The sequence below is a fragment of the Vidua macroura genome, chromosome 19, assembly GCF_024509145.1.
Source record: "Vidua macroura isolate BioBank_ID:100142 chromosome 19, ASM2450914v1, whole genome shotgun sequence".
Taxonomy (NCBI): Eukaryota; Metazoa; Chordata; class Aves; order Passeriformes; family Viduidae; genus Vidua; species Vidua macroura.
This window is the reverse complement of record NC_071589.1, coordinates 13,409,698-13,429,809: the sequence shown is the minus strand read 5'-3', so window position 1 is coordinate 13,429,809 and position 20,112 is coordinate 13,409,698. Positions and strand designations below refer to the sequence as shown.

The window sequence follows — 20,112 nt, the reverse complement described above, 5'->3', positions numbered from 1 at the left end:
TTGCCGGGCAGGCGATCTGGCTCCGCGTGAGCCCGTCCCACGTGTGCGGAGCAGGAGAGCCCCGGCGCGGCCCCGCCGGACAACGAGCCCTTCCTGAGCTCCTCCGGGACCCTCCCCGGCCCTCCGCGGGCTCCGCGCTCGCAGGCGGGCGGGACGGCGGGCACGGCGCGCGGCCGGGCCGGGGTTCCCGGCGCCGCGGGCCGGGCCCGGGCGGGGCGGAGGCGCGGGCAGCGGCGCGGAAGCGGAAGGCGGCGTCGCCATGGCAGCGCGGAAGCGGAAGGCGCGGGCGATGGCGGCGGGCGGCGCGGCGCTGTGGCGGCGGCTCTCGGCCTGGCTGCCGCGGGGCCGCCTCGGCCTGGCCGCGCTGCTCGGCCGCCTCTCCGACCGCCTCTCCCGCGGCCGCGACCGCCGCGCCCGCAGGTAAGGACCGGCCGGGACCCCGCCGGCTCTCCCGGGGCTGGGAGGCAGCGGGAGCCCTCGGCCGCCCCCGCAGTCGGTGTCGCGTTACCGGGGCATTCCCCGCTCGCCGCTTCCCCTTTCCGGCCCGGCCCAGCCCCTTGGAAAAGCCGCGCAGGGGTGAAGGGGCGGCCCGGTACCCCCAGGCCGGAGTCGGAGTGGGGTTCGGCTCTGCTCTCGCAGACCCCTGTAGCTCGCCCCACTGTCCGATCGCCCTCGGGACAACAGCTGAGCGTTATTTCCCCTTCATTTCCCATTTATTTCCCATTTCCTTGCCTCCCACTGTCACCAGGCGCTGGCCGGCATCTCTCTGTCCCCAGGGCCAGGCGCCCCGCGGCCGTCACAGCTCAGCCCTCGGGCCCGGTTTGCGTGCTCGGCTCAGCCCACCCGGGCCGGCTGCTGGCGGGGGGCGAGGTGCCCCGTCCCCGAAGCGGTGTCAGCCCCTCAGTGCCGGGGCTGCGTCGGGCAGGGAGGCGAGCGGGGCAGGGCACGCTGTGCCCGCGGCTCTCACCGCTCACGGTGCCGTCACCGCGCTCCCGGGGGAGGGGGGGCATCAGTCTGTGTTCTCGTTCACACCAAGGAAATTCTTGCCACGCTTCTCTTTTGGTCTCGCCGGTGTTTTTAGGGCAGATAAATTCGGCCGAGCCCTGGGAAGCAATCAGTGAGTTCACAGAGCAGCACTGTAGATCCCCCCGTGTGCTGATGGGTGTGTGGGTGAAAGGACAGCGCTGCGTCCCGCAGTTTCACTTCACCTCTGGCTCTGAAGATGAGGTTTTACAGTGAATAGGAGTTTCAGCTGCATTGTGAGTTTCTGTACCAAACCTGCATTTTAAAAAATAGAACACACCCCAAAAAATCCGTTGTTTCTATTTAGGGTAAACTTTTTATTCAGAAGGGTTCTGAGGTGGTTCCTTTTGATTCCGTTTTCTCTTTCTGGTTAACTCAGTGATGTGAAGTACGTGGAAAGGGCTCCCCCCTAGTTCATTTTCTGTTCCTCTGAAACCTGTTTTGTCACGGTGTGGAATTTTGATGATTTCTTCATAATGTTACAAGATTTCTGATAGTTGTGTGTGCGTGGCTGCGGGGATTGGTTGTACCAGGTAGTCACTGAGCTGATGTCAGTCACTGGTGGGTAGAAGCTGCTGCTCTGGGAGCCAGTTGCTCTGCCAGTGGCTCTGTGGCTGGAGCAAAATACTGATTTATTTGATAATTCTAAAAGCCATAGGTTCTCAACGCTGGATAAGGTGTAAATTTCAGTATTGGGTTGAAAGATCAGTGTTGACACACTGTGAATTACTTAGGGAGTGAAAAATCTGGAGGATGCAATTAGTGAGGATAAATTGACCTATGCAGAATTAATCCGAATCAAACCAAATAGTACTGGTGCTGCAGGTTGATGTTCCTCCAAATGTTCCTGTCAGAGTCCAGATGCTCCAAGCTCAACCCGTCACTGCCTGCAGTCTTCAGAGCTGCCCCTGGCTCCAGGCAGGCAGGTACAGGGCCACAGGTGCAGTTGGACTCACAGTTCCAACAATCCTTGCTAGAAAATGCCTTCTGGGAATCATGTTTCTGGAAGGTGTCTGCTTGGCCACTGGTCTGGCTTATGGAAGGGTAATTGGGTTGGCCAATGAGATAATGAGGACACTATTCTTCTCTGTTGATTGTTATTGTAAAATACATAAAATTTGCCACTGCTTCCTCCCTGGGAATAATTCCAGAGGATGTTGTTTGTGACCTGTGGGGCTGGATTAAAGCCCAACGATGCCACTGCTCTGTGGGCTGAGCATTCGGTGGGCTTTAAAACCCTGTGTTTTTGGATCCAGTGTGAATTCCTGTAGCTCTGTGTGCCATGCTGCCTTGCAGATGAGAATCTGCTCTCTGTGTGTGGCCTGTGAGGCTTGAGGTGAGCAAAGGTGTATGAAGGTTGTGCTCAGGTTCTGTAGAGCCTTAGGAGAATGTGCCTGAAAAGTGGTATTTCTCATGTTTCTGTTCTGCTTTAATTTTTTCTGCACCTTTTAGGGGATATTTGCATTGTTTTTAACAGCCTGTGCTGGTGATCTCTTGTCACTTCTGGGTATTCAGGCTGTGCCCAGTCCACATGATCTGTTAAAACCCACCATCCCAGGAGTTCCTGCACTGACTGACTCAGATTTCGGTGTTCATGAATAGTCAGTGACAAACTCGTGGATTTTACAGGAAACGCCACTATGAACTGGTTTCCTTGTAAGGATGTTTGGAAACCTTGTGAAGATCCAGGGTTGTATCATGAACCAGATGAGTGAAATCATCTTCCTGGAATCTCTGTTCATTTGGGCTCTGGATTGTGGTAAAAAGCCAGAAGTTCCTCGTAACAAATTCTGGTAAAGGTTGTGATCAAGTTTCCTCTTGGTGTGTGGTGGTGGTGGAATCATCAGGATGGGCCACAGGATGGTGGCTGCCTGCTGGCCCGAGGACCTGGTGGTCCTCAGGGTAAGACAGCCACCCTGGTTCCATCCCAAGAAGTGTGGCTCCCATGAGTGGGGTTTGCAGACTGGAGTGGTTCGTGTGGGTTCGGGGATGCAGTTCAGTCCCTTGCTCATGGATTCCTGGATCTCATGGGAGCTGCTGCTGCTAATTGTGCTGAAATGTGGTTTTGTCATGCGAACAGACTCCTGCTGGGGGTTATTCTATGACTGGATGAATTTGCATGTGTGAAACCTCGGAGAGGAGAAGTTGCTGCTTGCTTCCTGTCACCCGCTGGCAGTAAGCTGGTTTCTTCCCAAAGTGACTTCAAAGAAATTAAATTTATACCGAAATTTCTTTTTGAAGAATGAGTTTTCTGACGTCTCTCTCACAGGGAACATGTGGAAACCTCCCCTTTTGTGAGGTTTGCAGGGGAAGTCACGACCCTTTCTTGTGCTTCTGCGGAGTGGCGGTGGCGTTGCTGGAGGGGGATGGATCCCTGTTGTGGCCCTTGGTGCATTCCTGCTGGGACATAGTCGCTCCTTTTGTGGGTCCTTCTTGGGGTGTCATTGCTCTGCCTTTGCTGGGGCTTGCACTTGGCCACCTTGTGTGCTGTGGATCTATTTTTGGATAAGATTGAGGGATGGAGGCATTTTTATCTTTAAAGCAGTGTGATCTTTAAACTTGAAACGTGAACTTCAGCCCAGCTGAGAACAAAGCTCGACGTGAAGGGAGTGTTGGCTGGTGTGTGTGTGATGGAGATAATCCAGAAGTGGCTGGTTACAGGTACAGGTGGTACCAGCACAGCACTGTCAGACACCTGAGCATCCACAATCTGATTTTCTGCAGCTCCCACCTCCTTCCCCTCCCATGTTGTCCTGATGAAGTAGTTGTTTCCCCTCATCTCCATGCCAGCTCAGGGGAGGAGCTGGTGATGTTCAGATCTGTTCTCCCACATTTTGCCTGTGTCTCTCTGTTTCTACATTTGGCTTTGGTGATCCAGATCAGATTATGGAAAGGGAAAGGCATTCTTGCCATTGTGGATCCCTGCCATGTATTGGCCCTGGCTGCAGCTCTTCCTTTGCCTGCTTGGAGTCTTGCTTGGAAGCAAAAGTTTCACTACAAAGAATTTCTTCATCTTTCTTTGCACAGATCATCATGGCTCCTTCTAGCCCCACTACTCACCCCTCCTGTTCCAGTGATCACAGCCCCGCCGTGTTCCCTCTGTCCAGAAGGAGCGCACAGGTTCCAGTGGATCAGGAATCTGGTCCCAGAATTTGGAATCTCCAGCTCGCATGTCAAGGTGCTTTCATCCCCAGCGGAATTCTATGAACTCTTGAAGGTAAGCTGTGGGCTGCAAGTTGTGGGAATGGTTTTGACACAATCCCAGTTTTGCAGCTGCTGCCTGGTAACTGCTCTCGTATGGAATAGGTTTAGCTGCAGGGAGTGTGCTCTTCAGTTTCCCTGAAAGCACTAGTTTCTTGAATTTTAGATGCAGCAGCGGTGCTGCCGTGGCTCCGCAGAGCTCCGTGTGTTCTACGTCACCACTGTCCATGTCTTACCTTTCCTTCCTCAAGGCCAGGGAGCCAGAGCAGAGATGTGGCTGAAGGCATCCTCCCCGGGGAGTGCAGCACTGCCAGGTCTGGGCTGATGGCTCCTCAGGACCAGACACCCTGTGTGACACTGAGCTTGTTTTCTGCTGCTCCCAGGTGCAGATAAAAGCAGCCAAGCAGCGGGTGGTGATGGCCTCACTGTACCTGGGAACAGGAGTCCTTGAGCAGGAGCTGGTGAGTGTGGAAGGGTTTGGGAAGGCCAGGAAGGGAATGCAGGGGAGGGATGTGGAAGGGAGGCACGCTTCTGGTTGAGGTCTGGTATAGAGCCAGGGAACTGCTGCACTTCTTCAGGGGATAGTTAGCCTGGATCTGTCAGAAGGGACTGGCCTGCTGTTCTGAGTGCTCGGGGGGGCCTTTGTAAAACTCAGGTCATGGGAATCTATCTTTCCCTGACATTTTTCTTGAATGGGACTCGAGCTGTAGGTGTGTAGTGCTGTGCTTGGTGCTCCAGGTACAGGACACAGATGAAGGATTGGTTTTCTGCATTTGAGACCGAGGCCAGCTTTGCTTCATGGTATTTGCCTTTTTTTGTTCTTTCCTCTGGAAACAAAAGCATTTTTGCCCAAGGGCTTGAGGAAGAAGCCTGGCCTTGGCCAGGTTCTGATGTTAGGAAGCAAATGCCCTGGCAGGGTAAAGGTGGATGGAGCCTGCATAGGATTTATGCCCAACTTTGTCTGGGCTTGCACACAGGATTTGAATTTGCATCTGACAAACAACCTTGTAGTTAAAGAATAAAAATGCAGTGAATTCCTGCCAATGTTTGTCTTTGGTGATGCGAGTCTGTAATTTGGGAATGATATCGGGACTTTTTCTGTGAACATTAATTGCTCTTGTGAGACCTGAAGAATGTGGACATGTAAAACTGAGGCCCTTTGATCTGTGGCTTTAGGCTGATGGAGGCTGCCAGGCTGGCAGATGCAAAGGCTGAACTGGCTGTGCTTGGCACAAGGAGGAAGGACTTGCACCAGGGTGTGGGAACTGTCTTGGCCAGGGTCTCCTGCTGCTGAGCACTTCCCTTGGAAAGTGTATTTGCTTTTGTAATAAGGAGAGAACTCTCTCTGCAGGTGTATTGCTTAGAAGAAACACTGGAGAAATCACTGCAAGCAGAAGGCTCACCCGACCTCAGAGTTTCCATTCTCCTCGACTACACCAGGGGTTCCCGGGGTAGGAATTGCCGCTCATTGCTTTTGTCAGAGCCTGATTTTATGGTTAGGCTAGAGAGACATTTCAGAGTGGGTATTTTGGCCAATTGGACCTACTTGCTTAAAGCATGCACATTTTAGGATTGGCCTTTTGTATTCCAGAACTGCGTATTCCCAGAAAATCTTCAAGTTCAACAGCTTTTCTTCCAAAAATAGGTGGTAGGAGCAAGAAGGGCCAAAATACTCCGTGCAGCTTGTGTAGTCTTGCTTAGTTCATTTGTTAGTGCACTTGCCCTTACCCATCATGCTCACTTACATTTTCATTTTGAAAGGAGAATGGGAATTGTTGGAAGCAGCAGCAGCACACTGAATCAGGAACCTGTGGTCATCTGCAGTGACTCTTGTAGATGTGTTACCAGTGCTGGTGAGGCTTGGTTAAGAAGCTTGAAAAGTGTCAGACCTGCCTTGTGACTGATTTGGAATGTCAGTTTCAATATTGACATAGTGCAAATGAAAGTGATCTAAAAATAACAAAGAAAAAAGGAAAACATGTGAAGTGCAGTGGATGGGAGGGGTGCTCACCCTGTAACCAGCTGAAGAGCTGTGTCGTGATGTGTCCTGTCTGTGTGATCTTTGTGTGAAGCTCCCTTTCTCTCCCAGGCAGGAAGAATTCTCGAACAATGCTGATCCCATTGCTGCAGCGATTTCCCGAGCAGGTCCGTGTGTCCCTCTTCCACACCCCAAACCTGCGTGGACTTCTCCGGCTCCTGATTCCAGAGCGTTTCAATGAGACCATTGGGCTGCAGCACATCAAGGTCTATCTCTTCGATGACAACGTGATCCTGAGCGGGTGAGTCCTGCTGCGTCCGGCCTTGGTGCGGTCGTTTCGCTGGCCTTTGGGCAGGGTGTCTGTGCTGCCAGAGTTGTCTGAACATCCGGACTCCATCGTGATCCTATCAGTGCTCTTCTGCGATGGGAGAGCAACCACAGTTCCTGCACATGAGATTCTCAGATGAAAGCGAGCCTTTCTTAACGGGAAAAATATTTTGAGATTCTGAAGGAAATGGCCAATTTGTGCTTTAGTGCAGCTATCCCAGAGTGAGGCCTGTAGCCTGACCTGGGAGGCTGAGAATCGTGTCTGTGCTCTGAACCTGTGTCTTCCCTTTCTCTTCAGTGCAAACCTGAGTGATCTGTACTTCACCAACCGTCAGGACCGCTATGTCTTGCTGCGGGACTCTCCCGAGATTGCAGACTTCTTCACGGAGCTTGTGGACGCGATTGGAGATGTGTCCCTGCAGTTACAGCAGGATGATACAGTCCAGATGATGGAGGGAATGGTACACCCATACCAGGGTAGGAGGGAGTTGTCTCACCTGGTTGAGTGATGGGATCCAGAGGAGAGGAGTGACAGCCAAGGTTTAAGGATGACTTAGACTCCATCCATGTGGGAATTGCTGGGTGTCTGACCATTGTTCAGACTGTGGGGTGTCCTGTTTTGAGCCATTCAGTACTATAATCAAGATTGATTGAGTTTCAGGACTGGGTCTGTTGGAGTTTTCCCAGCACAGTGGCTGTGATAGGCTGATTTGACAGGGCATGAAGAGACTGGAAGTAACTCTGAAACAGTCTGTGCTGCCTCATAAATGTGCTGCTTTTGGCCTTAAACAAGAACTTCAGTCCATTAGGAAGTTTTTCTGATAATAGCAGCTGCAATTCCAGGTGCTCTGGATGTGCATGTTCTGAAGGGTTTATAAATGTGCTGCTATTGTTGTTAATTAATCTTTTGTAGTAGAGTTTGTTCTGGGAATCAAATGGGAATCAGTTCAGGAAGATTGGGAGCAAGCGTAAAATTGGGCAGAGAAGGCAGTGATGGGCCAGGCTGATTGCATCATCAGTTTTTGTCCTGGCCTTGCACTGCTGGGTGATGTAAGTTCAGGCTGGGGGTGGGGGTTTATTTGTGTGTTCCAGCTCATTCTTGGTTGTCAGTGTAGCCTTGCCCTCGTCCTTTCCTTTCTCAGAGGATTTTTCAGGCTGCTGCCAGTTGCTGAGCATTTCTGTAGCGTAGCTCTGCCAACCTTGAAACAGCTGGTTTGGGCCTTAAGACAGAGAGTCATGTGCCCTCTGTGTTGGCTCCTGTTTGTTCCTGTATCCTGGTGACAGAGGTGACACGTAGCTCTGTGCCTGTAGACCTCAGACACATCTCTCTGACTTTGCCTGCAGGAGACAAAGTGGCTTACTGTGAGATTGCCAACCAGAGGGTCATGGAGGTCATCAACTCTGCCCGCACACGGCAAGAGCTCCTTCATGAAAAGACTTTCCACAGCAGCCAGCCAGGCAGCTCCCTCTTATCCCAGCAAGGCTCTCAGGCATCTGGGAGTCTGAAACCAGAGCCTGACACCTGGATCTATCCCTTAATCCAAATGAAACCTTTTGGGATTCAAATAGACGAGATGGTCACAGAGACACTCCTGACAGAGGCTGAGCGGGATGCCAGGATATACCTCACCACTGGCTACTTCAACTTGACACAGGCCTACATGGACCTCATCCTGGGCACAAGGGCTGAGTACCGGATCCTCCTGGCCTCGCCAGAGGTCAATGGGTTTTTTGGTGCCAAAGGGGTGGCAGGTGCCATCCCTGCTGCCTACGTTTACATTGAACAGCAGTTTTACAGTGAGGTCTGCTGCCTGCAGCAGCAGGAGAGAGTGCAGCTACAGGAGTACTCCCGTGCTGGGTGGACGTTCCATGCCAAAGGTAAGGTGCCCTTATCCCAAGGGGTCTTGTTCAGAGGTGTGTGAGAGCTGTGCATTTGGATTGCGAAAGGAGTGAGGGGCTGGCTGGGTGCCAGTCTGGGCTTAACCTTCAAAACACTCCTCCAAGGTTCAAACAACGTGCTTGTGTAAACCTGGAGGGTTTGGATCACTTGCCTTTGCCTTTGGTTCAATGCAGTCACAGGGATGATGTGAGAGCTGTCACTGTGGTGGCACTGAAGCACTGGCTGGATGAAAAAGGTGATGCAAAGGGAAGGAAGCATCTGGAAGTGTTTATGGTGCAGTCAGTGCCTGGTGCTGTTTCTTGTATCCCTTGGGCAGGTTTCAGCAGGCTGGAGTGCTGACTCTGCTGGGGACCCTGCAGCCATATCGGGGGCAGGTGCTGGAAGGGAGCTGCTCCCGGGGCCTTCCCAGCAGCAGGTCTGCGTGGGGACAACGTGAGCGTTGGGGGATTTGCACCAGCTCCCGTTCCCAGCTCACAGGGGTGCGGTGTGAGGAGCTGCAGCATGTGCTTATGGCAGTCAGGGCAGCCAGAGGGCAAGGGGCTGAGGAACGAATATGGACTAACATGCAGTGAGTTAATGAAGCCACCCTCGAGGTCTTCTCTGGGAGACCCTGCGTTCCTGCTGGATACACTGTGCCCAGTTCCCACAGGCTCAGCAGGGTGCTCCAGCTGGAGTGTTTGGGCTGTGGTTGGAACACTGGGCTTCTGGCCATTCCTGTTTTGAAAAGAGCTGTTAGTGGGAATGGCTCCATCCCCCTGCTTCTCACAGGGGTGCTCAGAGGGAGCTCAGAGGTGGTGGGGAGGAAAAGCTGACTTGGCATCCTTCTCGATTGTCTTAAATCCCTGGGTGCTACTGGGTGCCTCTGTGTTGAAATGACAGATCTCAGAGTGCCCCTCCCCAGCGTGGCTGGGAGTGCAGGGAAAACCCTTATCTCACACAGGGCAGAACGAGGAGGGCCCTGCCTGCCTGGAGTGTCCTGTGTCTTTCAGGATGCACGTGCTTGAGCAATCTGTGCTTCCCAGGTTCTGCCTTTGTTGAGCACTGCTACCTCCCAGTGGGATGTGGTTTGGCATAAATTGAGCCCAGAAAGGAGGGCTGCTTTTCCCAGCTACCAAGGTGCAGATGGTCACCAGTCCTGTTTGGGCCAGCCAGGCCTTGGTCTGCTTTGGGCTTTCTGCTGTGTGGTGTTTGCTTGGAGAGGGATGCAGGGCTTGGAGTTGAGCAGCTCCAGTGCGTAGCAGGAGGGACAGCTGGAGACATTTGCTGCCTTGTTTCCATTCCCCTTCAGAGTGCTGGGAGGGTCATGTGCAGCTCCTCCTCTGGCATGCTCTGCCCTTGGCACACGTTGGATTCACCTCATTTCCTTCTGCAGGAGTCACGTGGTGTGGCAGAGAGGACAAGGACAGAAGAGGGAAGGGAGGAAGCCTTGGAGATGTGAAGGGCATGTGCACAAGGAGCACATGGAGCCTAGCTCCTGGCTGAGGACATGAGATTTCCAGCAGCAAACAGTGCCTGTTGGTGCTTCCTCTCTGGGCTAAGACATGAGACACCCTTGAGTCTCCCATGGGATCCCCAAACACTGGGGCTGTGCTGCATGCCCCTCCTGCTCCCTTTAATATGTTTGTATCTGCATGCAACAATGTCAGGTGGTGCTCCCAGGGATGTCTCTCCGGCGTGCCCGTGCAGGTGTAGCAGAGCTCTGCACAGATGGGGTGCACAGATGGGGTGCACGTCAGAGCAGGACTGCCAGCAGCTGTCCTGGTGTGACATCCCAAAGCCTATCTGCCACTTCCCCGGGTGTGGTGTTGGGGGTGACAGGGGTGTATCCCTTGGGATCAGGGTCCCTTCCAAGCACGTTGTGGTGGCTGTGTGCTGTGAGATAAACCCTGTCACTGCTATTGACTGGCGCTGGGAAGCTGTGCTTCCCCTTGCTGGAAGGTGAGTCACTGTTTGAGCAGATCCTGCCAGATGGCCGTGAAACCAGAGACTTGTAAAGGCTGTGGGACTGCCACAGGACACTGGGGAAGGCAAGGAATCTGTTCCTCATGGCTGCTGCTTGGGCAGAGGTCCAGCCTTTGGCCGGTCAGGCACCAGACAGCCCCTGGCAGGGTCCTGTTTGGTGGCAGAACGTGACAAAACCCTGTGCCATGTGGCTCCCAGGCCCGTGGTGGGCTGTCCAGCCCCGCTGTGGTGGGGTGAGCCTGCGGGGGCTGGAGGTGCTGTGGCACTAGGGCAGTGCCAGCTCTGTCAGTGTGTGCTGTGGGGGCGGGGAGGAGCTTACAGGAACTGGCAGTGAATCGGCAGCATCTTACTCAAGGCATTCTTGGAACTGCTCTGGGGCTGAGTTGGGAAACCTGCTGCTATTTTAAGGCCGAGGTGGTTTTTATGCTACGGGTTCTTTGTTGCAGTCTGTGTGTGACCAGCCATGGGGATAAGCCTCTACCAGAGACTCACCCAGGGCTCTGCTGAGGAGAGCAAAGGCTTTCTGGCTCCATTTGTGCAGAGTGGCCACACAGCCTCTCCTTGGCAGCAGTCCTGATTCTCCTGTGGCTGTTCCTTCTTGCCCTGCCGCAGTGGTGTGCTTGAGAATAATGTGATGTTTCCATCTTTCCCTTGAAAACCTGTCCTGGGCTCTGTCCTGCTCTCTGTGCTGGCAGAGCTGTGGTGGCTGTGTTGGTGAGTGGCTGTAGGGGCCAGGTGCCCTGGCAAGAGTCTGATCTCATCCCTGGTGGCTCCTCTGGAAGTGAAGGAGTGAAATAATTTGCACTTCTCATCTGTGTCTCTTCACAGTGGCATGTGAGTTCACCTGCCAGAGCTGGGAGATGCCTCTTCATGTCATGGTCCTGGGATGGGGGTTGGTCCCTGGCCCTGGGACAGGCTGGACAGACTTAGCCTGTCTGGCTGGGACTCTGGGGCCAGTTCCTTCACTGGAAACCTGTTTGTCTTCTCTGAGCGTTTCTGAATTCACTGTGGTGCAAAACAGCCTCTAATGCAGTGACAGGACTTGCTCTGGGTTGTTTTGGGGCTGTGTATTCCTGGGGTACACTGGGGGTGCTGCACTTCCAGTCAGAACACTGAGATTTGGGCTGTGCCAGGGCACCCCCCACACCCCACACATGGCACACACTGTACACACAGCAGAGCAGCCCTGCAGGCCCTGCTGGGCTGCTCTCACTCTCGGGCTCCTGTACAGAGTCTGTAATCCACGTTTAAAGCATTTGATTGACCCTGAGTGAAGGCACCGTGTGAACCCACCCTGGCTGCTCCTTTGGCTGTCACGCTGCCTCTCTTCCTCATTTTTCCTGCAGGCCTCTGGCTGTACCTGGCAGGGAGCGACCTGCCCTGCCTGACCCTGATTGGCTCTCCAAATTTCGGATATCGATCAGTTCATCGCGACTTGGAAGCTCAGGTTGCAATAGTGACAGAAAATAAAGCCTTGCAGCAGCAGCTCCATCAGGTAAGCAGCACGTTCTGGGGATGCAGTGGGGATCTTGTACTTCTGGGTCACACAGGGAATGCTGAGGACGCAGTGGCAATAAAAACCTCCAGCTACAATAACTCAGAAGCTGCTGGAGCAGCGTGGGGAGTCCTGAGGAGCTGTCAGTGAAGTGACTATTGATGAGCTGCCTGCTGCAAGTACCCAGTGCTGGGAAATGAGGCCGTAACGGGAAGGAATGTGTGTCCCCAGTGACCTCGGGTTCTGGGGCTCAGGGCTGCACGTGCACAGAGCCTTGGGAGGACCTGCTGACTCCTCTGCTCACCAGCCACGCTGCACCTCTGAGCCTTAACCCCAGCATCTGAGCATTGCCCAGGGCATGGCAGGTTCTGGGGTAATGAGGCCGGGCCCTTGGAGTGTCTGAGCTTGGACTGGAATAGGGTTTCTGGACTGGCTGGGATGCCCATGAAGTTCTGTGATAAAATCCTTATCTTGAATAATAATAATATGACATTATGTAATCTTGACACAAACATGTTTAAGTGCTTTGATATTCAATGTCCCAGGGCTTTTCTGTGCTGTTTTTAATTAGGCAGCTTGTAATGCTCAGCAGTTCTGCTGCTGCTCCGAGTCCTGCCTGGTTCTCCAGCTGTCTTGACTGAATCTTGTGCTGGAACTGACTGTCCCAAGTCATTTCTCCTGCAGTGTTCTGTTTCAAAGCAGATGTTTGGTGCCTCTTGGAGACCTCAGAAATGCACTGTGTGAGGCAGGTGCTGGCAGAGTTGTCTGCAGGATCAATGGGAATTGCCCTCTTGCATCAGGGCTCTTCCCTGGGATGAGTCAGAGTGTATCTAATCAAAAACAATTCTATTACTGGAAGAGTTGCTTGAGTATTTCAATTCATGTCTTGCCTCTGCTTGTTTCTAATGGAAGGGGAAAATCAATGGAAATGTGACACAAAGGAATTTTCTCACACAGGGCTGCAGTGATCTCATTCAAAGGGCTTTAAACCATTCCCGATTGCTGGAAGCTGATTCTGAGATGGGCTGCGTGTTTACTTTCTGTGGTCTTTTTTAGAAGACTTAATCCATTCCTGGGATGCTGCCATGAAATCACTTTGCCTATGTAATGTTCAGTTCCATTTTAAAAATGTGTGCTGAGATTTGGGAAGAAATGGGAGTGGTCTGGTTGTCTTTGGGTGCTTCTGTGAATGAACTGAGATTGATTCAGGGAACTGGCCTTGCCTCTGGTGCTCAGATCTCACCATAATGGATGTTCATGGAGCAGAATCCTCACAGCAGGGCTGACTATAGCTCTTGGAGCATTTGAGGGCTCTCAAATTAGAGTGAATTGGCAGATTAATGTCTTGGTTCATCTTTTTGGTGTTACTTTCCAGTACTTGGTTCCTGCTTCCCTGTTCCACCCTGAATTTAAATAGTGCAGAGTTCTGCTGTTTGTGACAGCTTCAATTATAAAAAATGATGATGAACAAACTTCCAGGAGCTGTTCGGCTCCTTGTTTGCCTGCAAATCCTGAAACCTGACTGTTTGTGCTAAAAACCCCACTTACCTGTGATCAAAGCACTGCTCTCACGTGCTGTGAGCGTGTTATCAGCAGGGTGGTTCATTTCCTCCCTCAGCAGTTGGGTGCAGGCTGTGGGGGCCCGAGTGTTTCTGGTAATTTAGCTGAGATCACGACTGCACATTCATCTGCAAACACGGCGCCTGAGCTGTGTCTAGAAAGAGCTGCATAAGCCGGTCCCAGGAGGTTTGGGTGAGGTTTCCTTTTCTGGCAATTACAGCCTGGCCTTGAGGAGTTTTCTGAAACTGAAGCTCAGCTCATGCAGCTGTGGGGCACAAAAAGGCAAAACCCTCTACCATTGTTCTCTGTAGAGTTTTAATTGCAAATTCTTGAGGAGAAATGGTGCATTCTTGTGGCAAGATCCCTGGTCAGCTTTATCTGAGAATTTCCTTCTCTGAAAGACCGTTATGTAATTTAACACTTGGGATTTACTGAGATGATGTTTCTTTCCCTGTTCAGGAGCAAGAGCAGCTTTACCTCTGCTCAGGTGTGGTCTCAACATCAACGTTTGAGCAGCCAAGTCGTTATGTGAAACTGTGGGTGAAGCTGGTGACACCTTTCATCAAGAATTTCTTTTGAAAGAAGAAAAGTTGCTGCTTTGGGTGAGTTTGCTGCCATTATGAGGAATTATATTGTAGTGACTGTAGTGAATAGTGAAGTGAATAATTTGAACAATTAGTTCATGGCCATGCAGATGATGTGAGGAAAACCAGGAACTTCTCGATTCCTCTAGGGTACTGGTTGCCATGGACTGGGCTCAGTGCTCAGGTCCTGACTGGGTTTTGTCTACTAGAATTTCTGGAAGGGCCACTGGCAGAGAACCCATACAGTGGTATTTTCCATGCATGGAAATAAAACTCCCTTTCTGAAATGTCCCTTTCAGAGTTTCACAGAGAGAGACAGTGTTTGTGCTGTCTTGACCAGCCAATAGGAAGCATTGCTGGAATACTTTAAATGTTTTGTCTTTGTATCCAGTCAGGGCTTTGCTTTGCTCCTCTAGTGTTGGTTAACAGGGGTGGTTGGTTTTGCTTTTCTGTTTTGTGGTGTCCTGGGGTTCTGGTGGTTCCACTGCCCCGTGACTCAAGCCCTTGTGAACTTCACTCCTGCCTGTTCCTGTGCCAGGCAGTCCATGCAGCGGGCACTGTGTGCCAGGGTGCTGTGTGTTCCCACAGCCCTTTACTTACCTAACAACAGCCTCCCCCTCAGCAGGGTTTGCCTGGCTCCTTCACATTCAGATATGTTACAAGTGTCTTTCACGAGTTGTGAAAGGGCAGGAGAAGACCTTCAGTGCTGGTGTGGGTTTGGGATGTTTCTTGCTGGAAGTAGGAGACTTGAACCATAACATCCTGCAAAGAAGCCAGGTAAAAAGGTGTGGAAGTGCAGGGTAGGGTGTGAGCAAGGGTTTCTGATCTGGCAGTGGCACAAGCAGGATTTCTGGCACCTGAAAAAAACTGATGGTAAGTGTGAAACTCAGTTGTAACTGATTGTGAATACTGCTGCTCTATAAAGGAATGAGCTGCCCTCTGTGCCTGCCCTTGGGGCTTTTCTGACTGTGAGCTGTGAGGAAAGTGTGAGGTAACTGTATTTTAGAACTAATTGTTCAAATATTTCACAGGGTGGGATTTTGGTGAATTGTTTTATGCCAAAAGGACCAGCCTTGGCAGATCTACTCACCTTAAAGTGTCTTACTGCTGATACAAATTATTTGTTGTGAAGAAAAGGCTGAGTAGGTTCTGTACCCTAGAGATAGAAATAACATACTTCAGAGAGGAACCTGTTTGCAGCTGGACCTTCTCTGGGCTGTGCAGGTTGGGTGTTGGTGAACTGGACCAAATCCGCACCTTTCTTCTCCTGTCTGCTCCAGCCAGACAGATGCTCCATGCAGGAGCGTGAGGAGTTTCTGCTCAGTTTGCACTGAGCTATCACACAAAGAGCTGTGGGAAGATGGAGAGCCAGAAGAGGGAAAGGAGTCAGGCACTTGTGTGCAGTTGTTCTGTCTGGCTTCCCACGGTGGTCTGGCTCCCCACCAGCACCACGTCAGAAACCACCAGTGGAAAACCAGTATCCGCCCTGAGAACCCCGTGTGCTGCGAGGGCAGGCTCCACACGGCAGCGCTTCCAGCACTGCCTTTATTGATACTTTGCTAAAATGGTTCTGGTACAATCAAACACAGACCGAGTTACACAACTTGGAAGTTTTTACAAGTAAAAGTACTGCTGTTTTCCATTGCCATTAAAGTCTAGGCCTCTAGGAGCAGAGCCACACCAGCCAGGACCCACTTGGCAGCTTTTTCTTTTGTCTTCAGGTTGAAGGTCCAGACGTAGGTGGGCCCTCGCATCCGTGTCTTGTAGACGGGACATTCGTAGACGTTGATGGTGTCCATGCGGTCCACGGGGATGGCTCTGAGCAGGATGACCGGCATCTCGGGCGTCAGCTCCTTCATGCGCGCGTCCGCGATGGAGCCCGAGGGGACGTCCCAGCGCGCACCTGCGGGGCCCGCAGGCGTCAGGGGGCCCTGGCAGCGCCCCGGGCTGCTCCCCAGGGCCTTTCCTCACAGCTACTCGTGGCTGGGAGCTCAGAGGTTAAGGTTGGGTGGAGTGGCTCAATGGCGGTAGTCTGACGTGTTCTCATCTCACTGTGACCCAGGACTGCATTTGCCTTACTGCGTGTGGGATGTCTGAATAAATTCTGTCCCCACCCCTCCCTTCAGCACGGCTTTATGTGGGAATTGCAGAGGTCAAGGTGAACTGGCCGTGGTGGGATGTGTCACATGCTGTCCCACGTGCTCTCTGCTTTTGTCTAAGTGGACCTCTCAGCTGCTCTCCTTCCCTCTCATTAGCAGTAATTACCGTGGATTTAAGTTTCTCAAGCATCAACTGTGCTTGAGCACATGTGTATTCACTAGAGCCCTGTAGCTCCAGGAGCCCCGGGGTTCATGGGCTGGAGCCTAAATTGCTAAAACACAAATTTCTGGTTTGGAAAGGCTGTGTGATCCGGGCAGTGCTGCCCTCAGCTGGCGGCTGAGCCTGGACCGAGATGGACCCAGATGGACCCAGGTGGACCCAGGTGGACCCAGGGCTCCCTGCTCTGAGCTGCCGCCAGCGTGGGGCAGAGCAGACCGGCCAGCAAGTGCTGACACTGCTCGGCTGCACGAGGGACAGGGGCTGAGCAGGGCCTGCTCCATGTCTGAAATACCTCATGGATGCAGTTTTTACCTTCCATGAACAGCCCGTGCACATAGGAACCTTCTCTGGGGGGAAATGTTATTTCCTCGCGGGTTTTCTTGGTCACATCCACTGCCAGACACATCTTATCCAGTGGCCACTGCTTTTTCCTGGCTGTGGACTGCATGATGGCTGTGAGGAAGGACTGGGGGTTGAAGAATCCCGCCAGCCACACTGTTGCAGGCAGCACAAAATCTGTTGACCAGACTTCCAGTTCCTGGAAAATAAACCAGCAGAGTCCCTTAAGGTGGAGGGTGCGCTGTGAGCTGCAGGACACTGTGACAGAGCTGATGCTTTGCTGTGCATAACCCAAGCTTCAGCTGATCTTGCAGAATGGAGACTGGCTGGAGGTGGTGTGGGAGGAATAAGCAGCAGATTCCCCTGCAGCAATGCAGCTGAAACCCTGAATTCATAGTGCGGAAAATGCTGCTGTTATTTTTTAACAAAGCCATTTTTGTTAATATTTTTATGGGACACCCAGAGTTGTAATGGGGGGGGGGGGGAAACTGATGTTCTTTTGCTACAGTGATGTACTGGAATGGGAACCCTGTGCTCCCATTCCTGGAGTAACAGCCCTTTTGAGGGCTTCAGGCTGGTTAAATTGACACTGAGAAATAAACCAGTTACCAATAAACCAGTGCACTGGTGGGGGGAGTCCTGGGGCACGCCAGGCTCTGACAGCCACACACACTCTGCTCACCCTGATCCGCAGGAGCAGGTCCGCATACCAGTTTGCCAAGCTGAGGAGGGAGGGGTAGGCATAACGTGTCCATGATTCTGGAACGCTGTCATAGAAGAGAGCATTTGACAGCTCTTCCATCTCGGATGTAATCGTCAGCTCTCCCTTTGAAAAAGAGAAAAGTCCAGGCAGTGTCACCTGCAGCCGGTGGTGGGACAGCCCGAGGGCTGTGCGTGGGCTCAGGGAGCAGAAGGCTGGGGCTGCCCAGCTGCACCTGGCACAGCTTGATGGGTGCGAGCTGCAGCAAAGGCAGAGCCTGCTTTGGAATACTGGGAGATGATCCCGGCAGCTGCCTGCCGCGTACCTGCAGCCCCAGGTCCAGCTCCTTCAGCGAGCGCCTGATCTCGTTGGTCAGGATGTTCATCCTTTCACATTCCTGGAGGGCTACAACAGTGTATGGGGTTTTTTCCTTTGCCTTTCCCATCATCTCCTCCATGTTGAACGGCTCCGGCAGCTGCCCGATGATTTCATCCAGGACTGACTTCACCTGAAATGAGAATGCCATAAACTGCTCTTGCCCAGAGAAAAATGCTGCAGCTTCCATTTAATTAACTTGGTAAGATTTTTTTTCTTTTTCTGCCCTGGTGTTTCTTTGTACCTCCTCCTCTGTTACCTCCATTCTGTTACTAAGTACTCTTGGGTCTTAAAAACTGTAGTTCTTTTTTGATAGACAAGGTAAGAGACCTGAGGCCATGGAGGCTGTGAAATTCAAGTGTAAAGTCCAGGCAGTCAGGAAGAAGACTAAAAAACATTCTTTAAAATCTTTGGTTTTAGTAGTTGCTCTCACGAATGGAGGCTCCTCAGCCAGCTCCATCTGCTGAGGAGCCCCACGTAAGCCACATGTTGCCAGTGGCCCATCGGGGGTGAGGTTCCTGGCCATGCTGCCAGCTGCCTCTGCGCTGTGCGTGCCGCCATCCCCGGGCTGATGAGCACAGCGTGGCTGGGCTGGACTCACCTCCCTCTCCTGTCCCTTCCTGCCGTGGGGCCTGCTCTCTCAGTTGTCTCCAGACCTGTATCTGCTTCCCCTCTCTAGCCTCGCTATTGTCAGCCTTAAGAGGTTTTTTCCCCCACAGTAATTATTTCCCCCTACCTTAAAAAAAATCAGTTAATTTCTACCATAAAGAAACAGGACTTGACTCGCCTGTTCCTCTCGGGAGACACCTGAGCCTCCGGCAGCCTCGGATTCCTTGGGCTGCAGTTCCAGCACTGTGCGGAAGAGCCGGTCCGAGGTGACGGTCAGGAACCCCATCTCTGCATTGGGGTGCAGGCCATACAGGTGGGGGCTCTCCCCTGGCAGGTTGTCATCGATGTACTGGTGGTAGGCCTGAGCGCAGGGTCGGGGCCAGCGTTAGCTTGCAAGTGCAGGCAGAGAGCCCAAAGTTCCCTGCAACCTTGAAAACCCATCACCACTCTTGGGGCCCTTCATGGCACCTGCCCGTGGGCATGGAGGCTCTTTTTTAACTTGTGTCTCAGCCAAGTTTTTCCCTTTCCATCTCAACCACAGGAATTACTTTTGCAGCAATTTTGCACATTCCCAAGGGGACTGACACTCTCTCCCTACATTCCCCTTGGTGAGCGAGAGGGAACGTGGACTCATGCCCATTTTCCCAGAGCAGGGGTTTTCCACAGCAAATTGCAATGTTTCTTACCTCGTAATCCATGCGGGGAGGGATCATAAACCCTGGAGCCAAGGACACCTCCCCGTCCAGCATCTCGGGCTGGACGTACTCGCTCAGGTACGTGCGGCACAGCCGGCGGTCCCAGTCGTCAGTGATGTGCCCCCCGTACATGATCTCCCCAAAGAGGTACCGGAGGTCGTCCCACGGTACCTGCAGGGAGAGGCTCAAGCTGGGACTCCCAGGAGGCTCCCCAGGAGTTCCCCATGCAATTGACCTGTGCAGGGACAGTCCCTGGACCCACAGAGGCTTGGGAAGAGGGGTGTCTCTTGGTCACCCACAGATTTCTCCTTGTCCCAGTATGAACACAGCCAACTGTGGTTTGAATCCTGTCTTTTTTCCAACTAGCACTGATCACATCTGTGAGGGCAGGTCTAAAGGTGAGACTTCAGCCCTGCTCACTGCACCTGCATTCTTGGAGTGGGCTTTGCTTTTTAGGTGGAACCACCCGCCAACTACCAAGGCATGGGTTGGGGCAGGCAGGTGGGCCAGGGCAGGCACTTGCCCTGGCTGGTGCCTTGATGCCTTTTTCACCATCTCAGGCAGTGTACTCATCCCCTTCCCCTGCCTGAGCGTGCAGGGAGCAGCAGAGGAGCTGCTCCTGGCCCTGGGCTTCTTCCTCAGACGGTGTTTGTGCTGCAAACCGGTGAATGTTCTAAGCGAGGCCAGTTGTTGCAGCGTTTGCTGTGCTGAGGAGCAGTCACCTCGTTATCCCTCACCTTGGGGTTGGCCTCCAGGTAGTTGTGCAGGACGTTGACAGAGACGGTCAGGTCGCCGTTGTTGAAGGGGTACGACCTGTTCCAGCCCTGGGTACCGAACCTGCGCCGCTCGGCCACCGCTGCGTGGAAGTAGCAAAGGGCAAACAGGATGCACCTGAACTCGGACTCCTTGCTGCACTGCTCCAGTGTTTCCTGCAGAGGAACAGTGAGGGTGGGTTGCAGCTGAATACTGCTGTCAGATGCCCCTCTAGTGAAGAACATTCATAGGCAAAAGAGAACTGAAAATGTTCATTAGAAAAAAAAAAAAG

At 52.7% G+C, this 20,112-nt stretch overlaps 2 protein-coding genes across 5 annotated transcripts in view; one reads left to right on the top strand and one right to left on the bottom strand.

The window, feature by feature from the left end:
* Positions 1 to 259: 259 nt before the first annotated feature.
* Positions 260 to 16,155, top strand: PGS1 (phosphatidylglycerophosphate synthase 1). Its single transcript, XM_053994602.1, has 10 exons — positions 260 to 420; positions 4,051 to 4,240; positions 4,608 to 4,685; positions 5,576 to 5,675; positions 6,314 to 6,503; positions 6,828 to 7,006; positions 7,874 to 8,407; positions 11,738 to 11,886; positions 13,906 to 14,048; positions 15,752 to 16,155. Exons 1-9 carry the CDS (start codon positions 260 to 262, stop codon positions 14,023 to 14,025), a joined length of 1,701 nt encoding a protein of 566 aa, XP_053850577.1. The 3' UTR covers positions 14,026 to 14,048; positions 15,752 to 16,155.
* The window catches only part of DNAH17 (dynein axonemal heavy chain 17), a 33,417-nt gene continuing 28,862 nt past the window's right edge, over positions 15,558 to 20,112 (bottom strand). For all 4 annotated transcript variants that reach the window (XM_053994597.1, XM_053994599.1, XM_053994598.1 and 1 more), the window contains 7 exons: positions 19,805 to 19,996; positions 19,059 to 19,238; positions 18,551 to 18,733; positions 17,714 to 17,896; positions 17,371 to 17,514; positions 16,662 to 16,887; positions 15,558 to 15,933 (listed from right to left, as the gene is read on the bottom strand). In XM_053994597.1, coding sequence (XP_053850572.1) covers positions 15,686 to 15,933; positions 16,662 to 16,887; positions 17,371 to 17,514; positions 17,714 to 17,896; positions 18,551 to 18,733; positions 19,059 to 19,238; positions 19,805 to 19,996 — 1,356 coding nt within the window. In that variant the 3' untranslated portion in view covers positions 15,558 to 15,685. The remainder of the gene's footprint in view (positions 15,934 to 16,661; positions 16,888 to 17,370; positions 17,515 to 17,713; positions 17,897 to 18,550; positions 18,734 to 19,058; positions 19,239 to 19,804; positions 19,997 to 20,112) is intronic.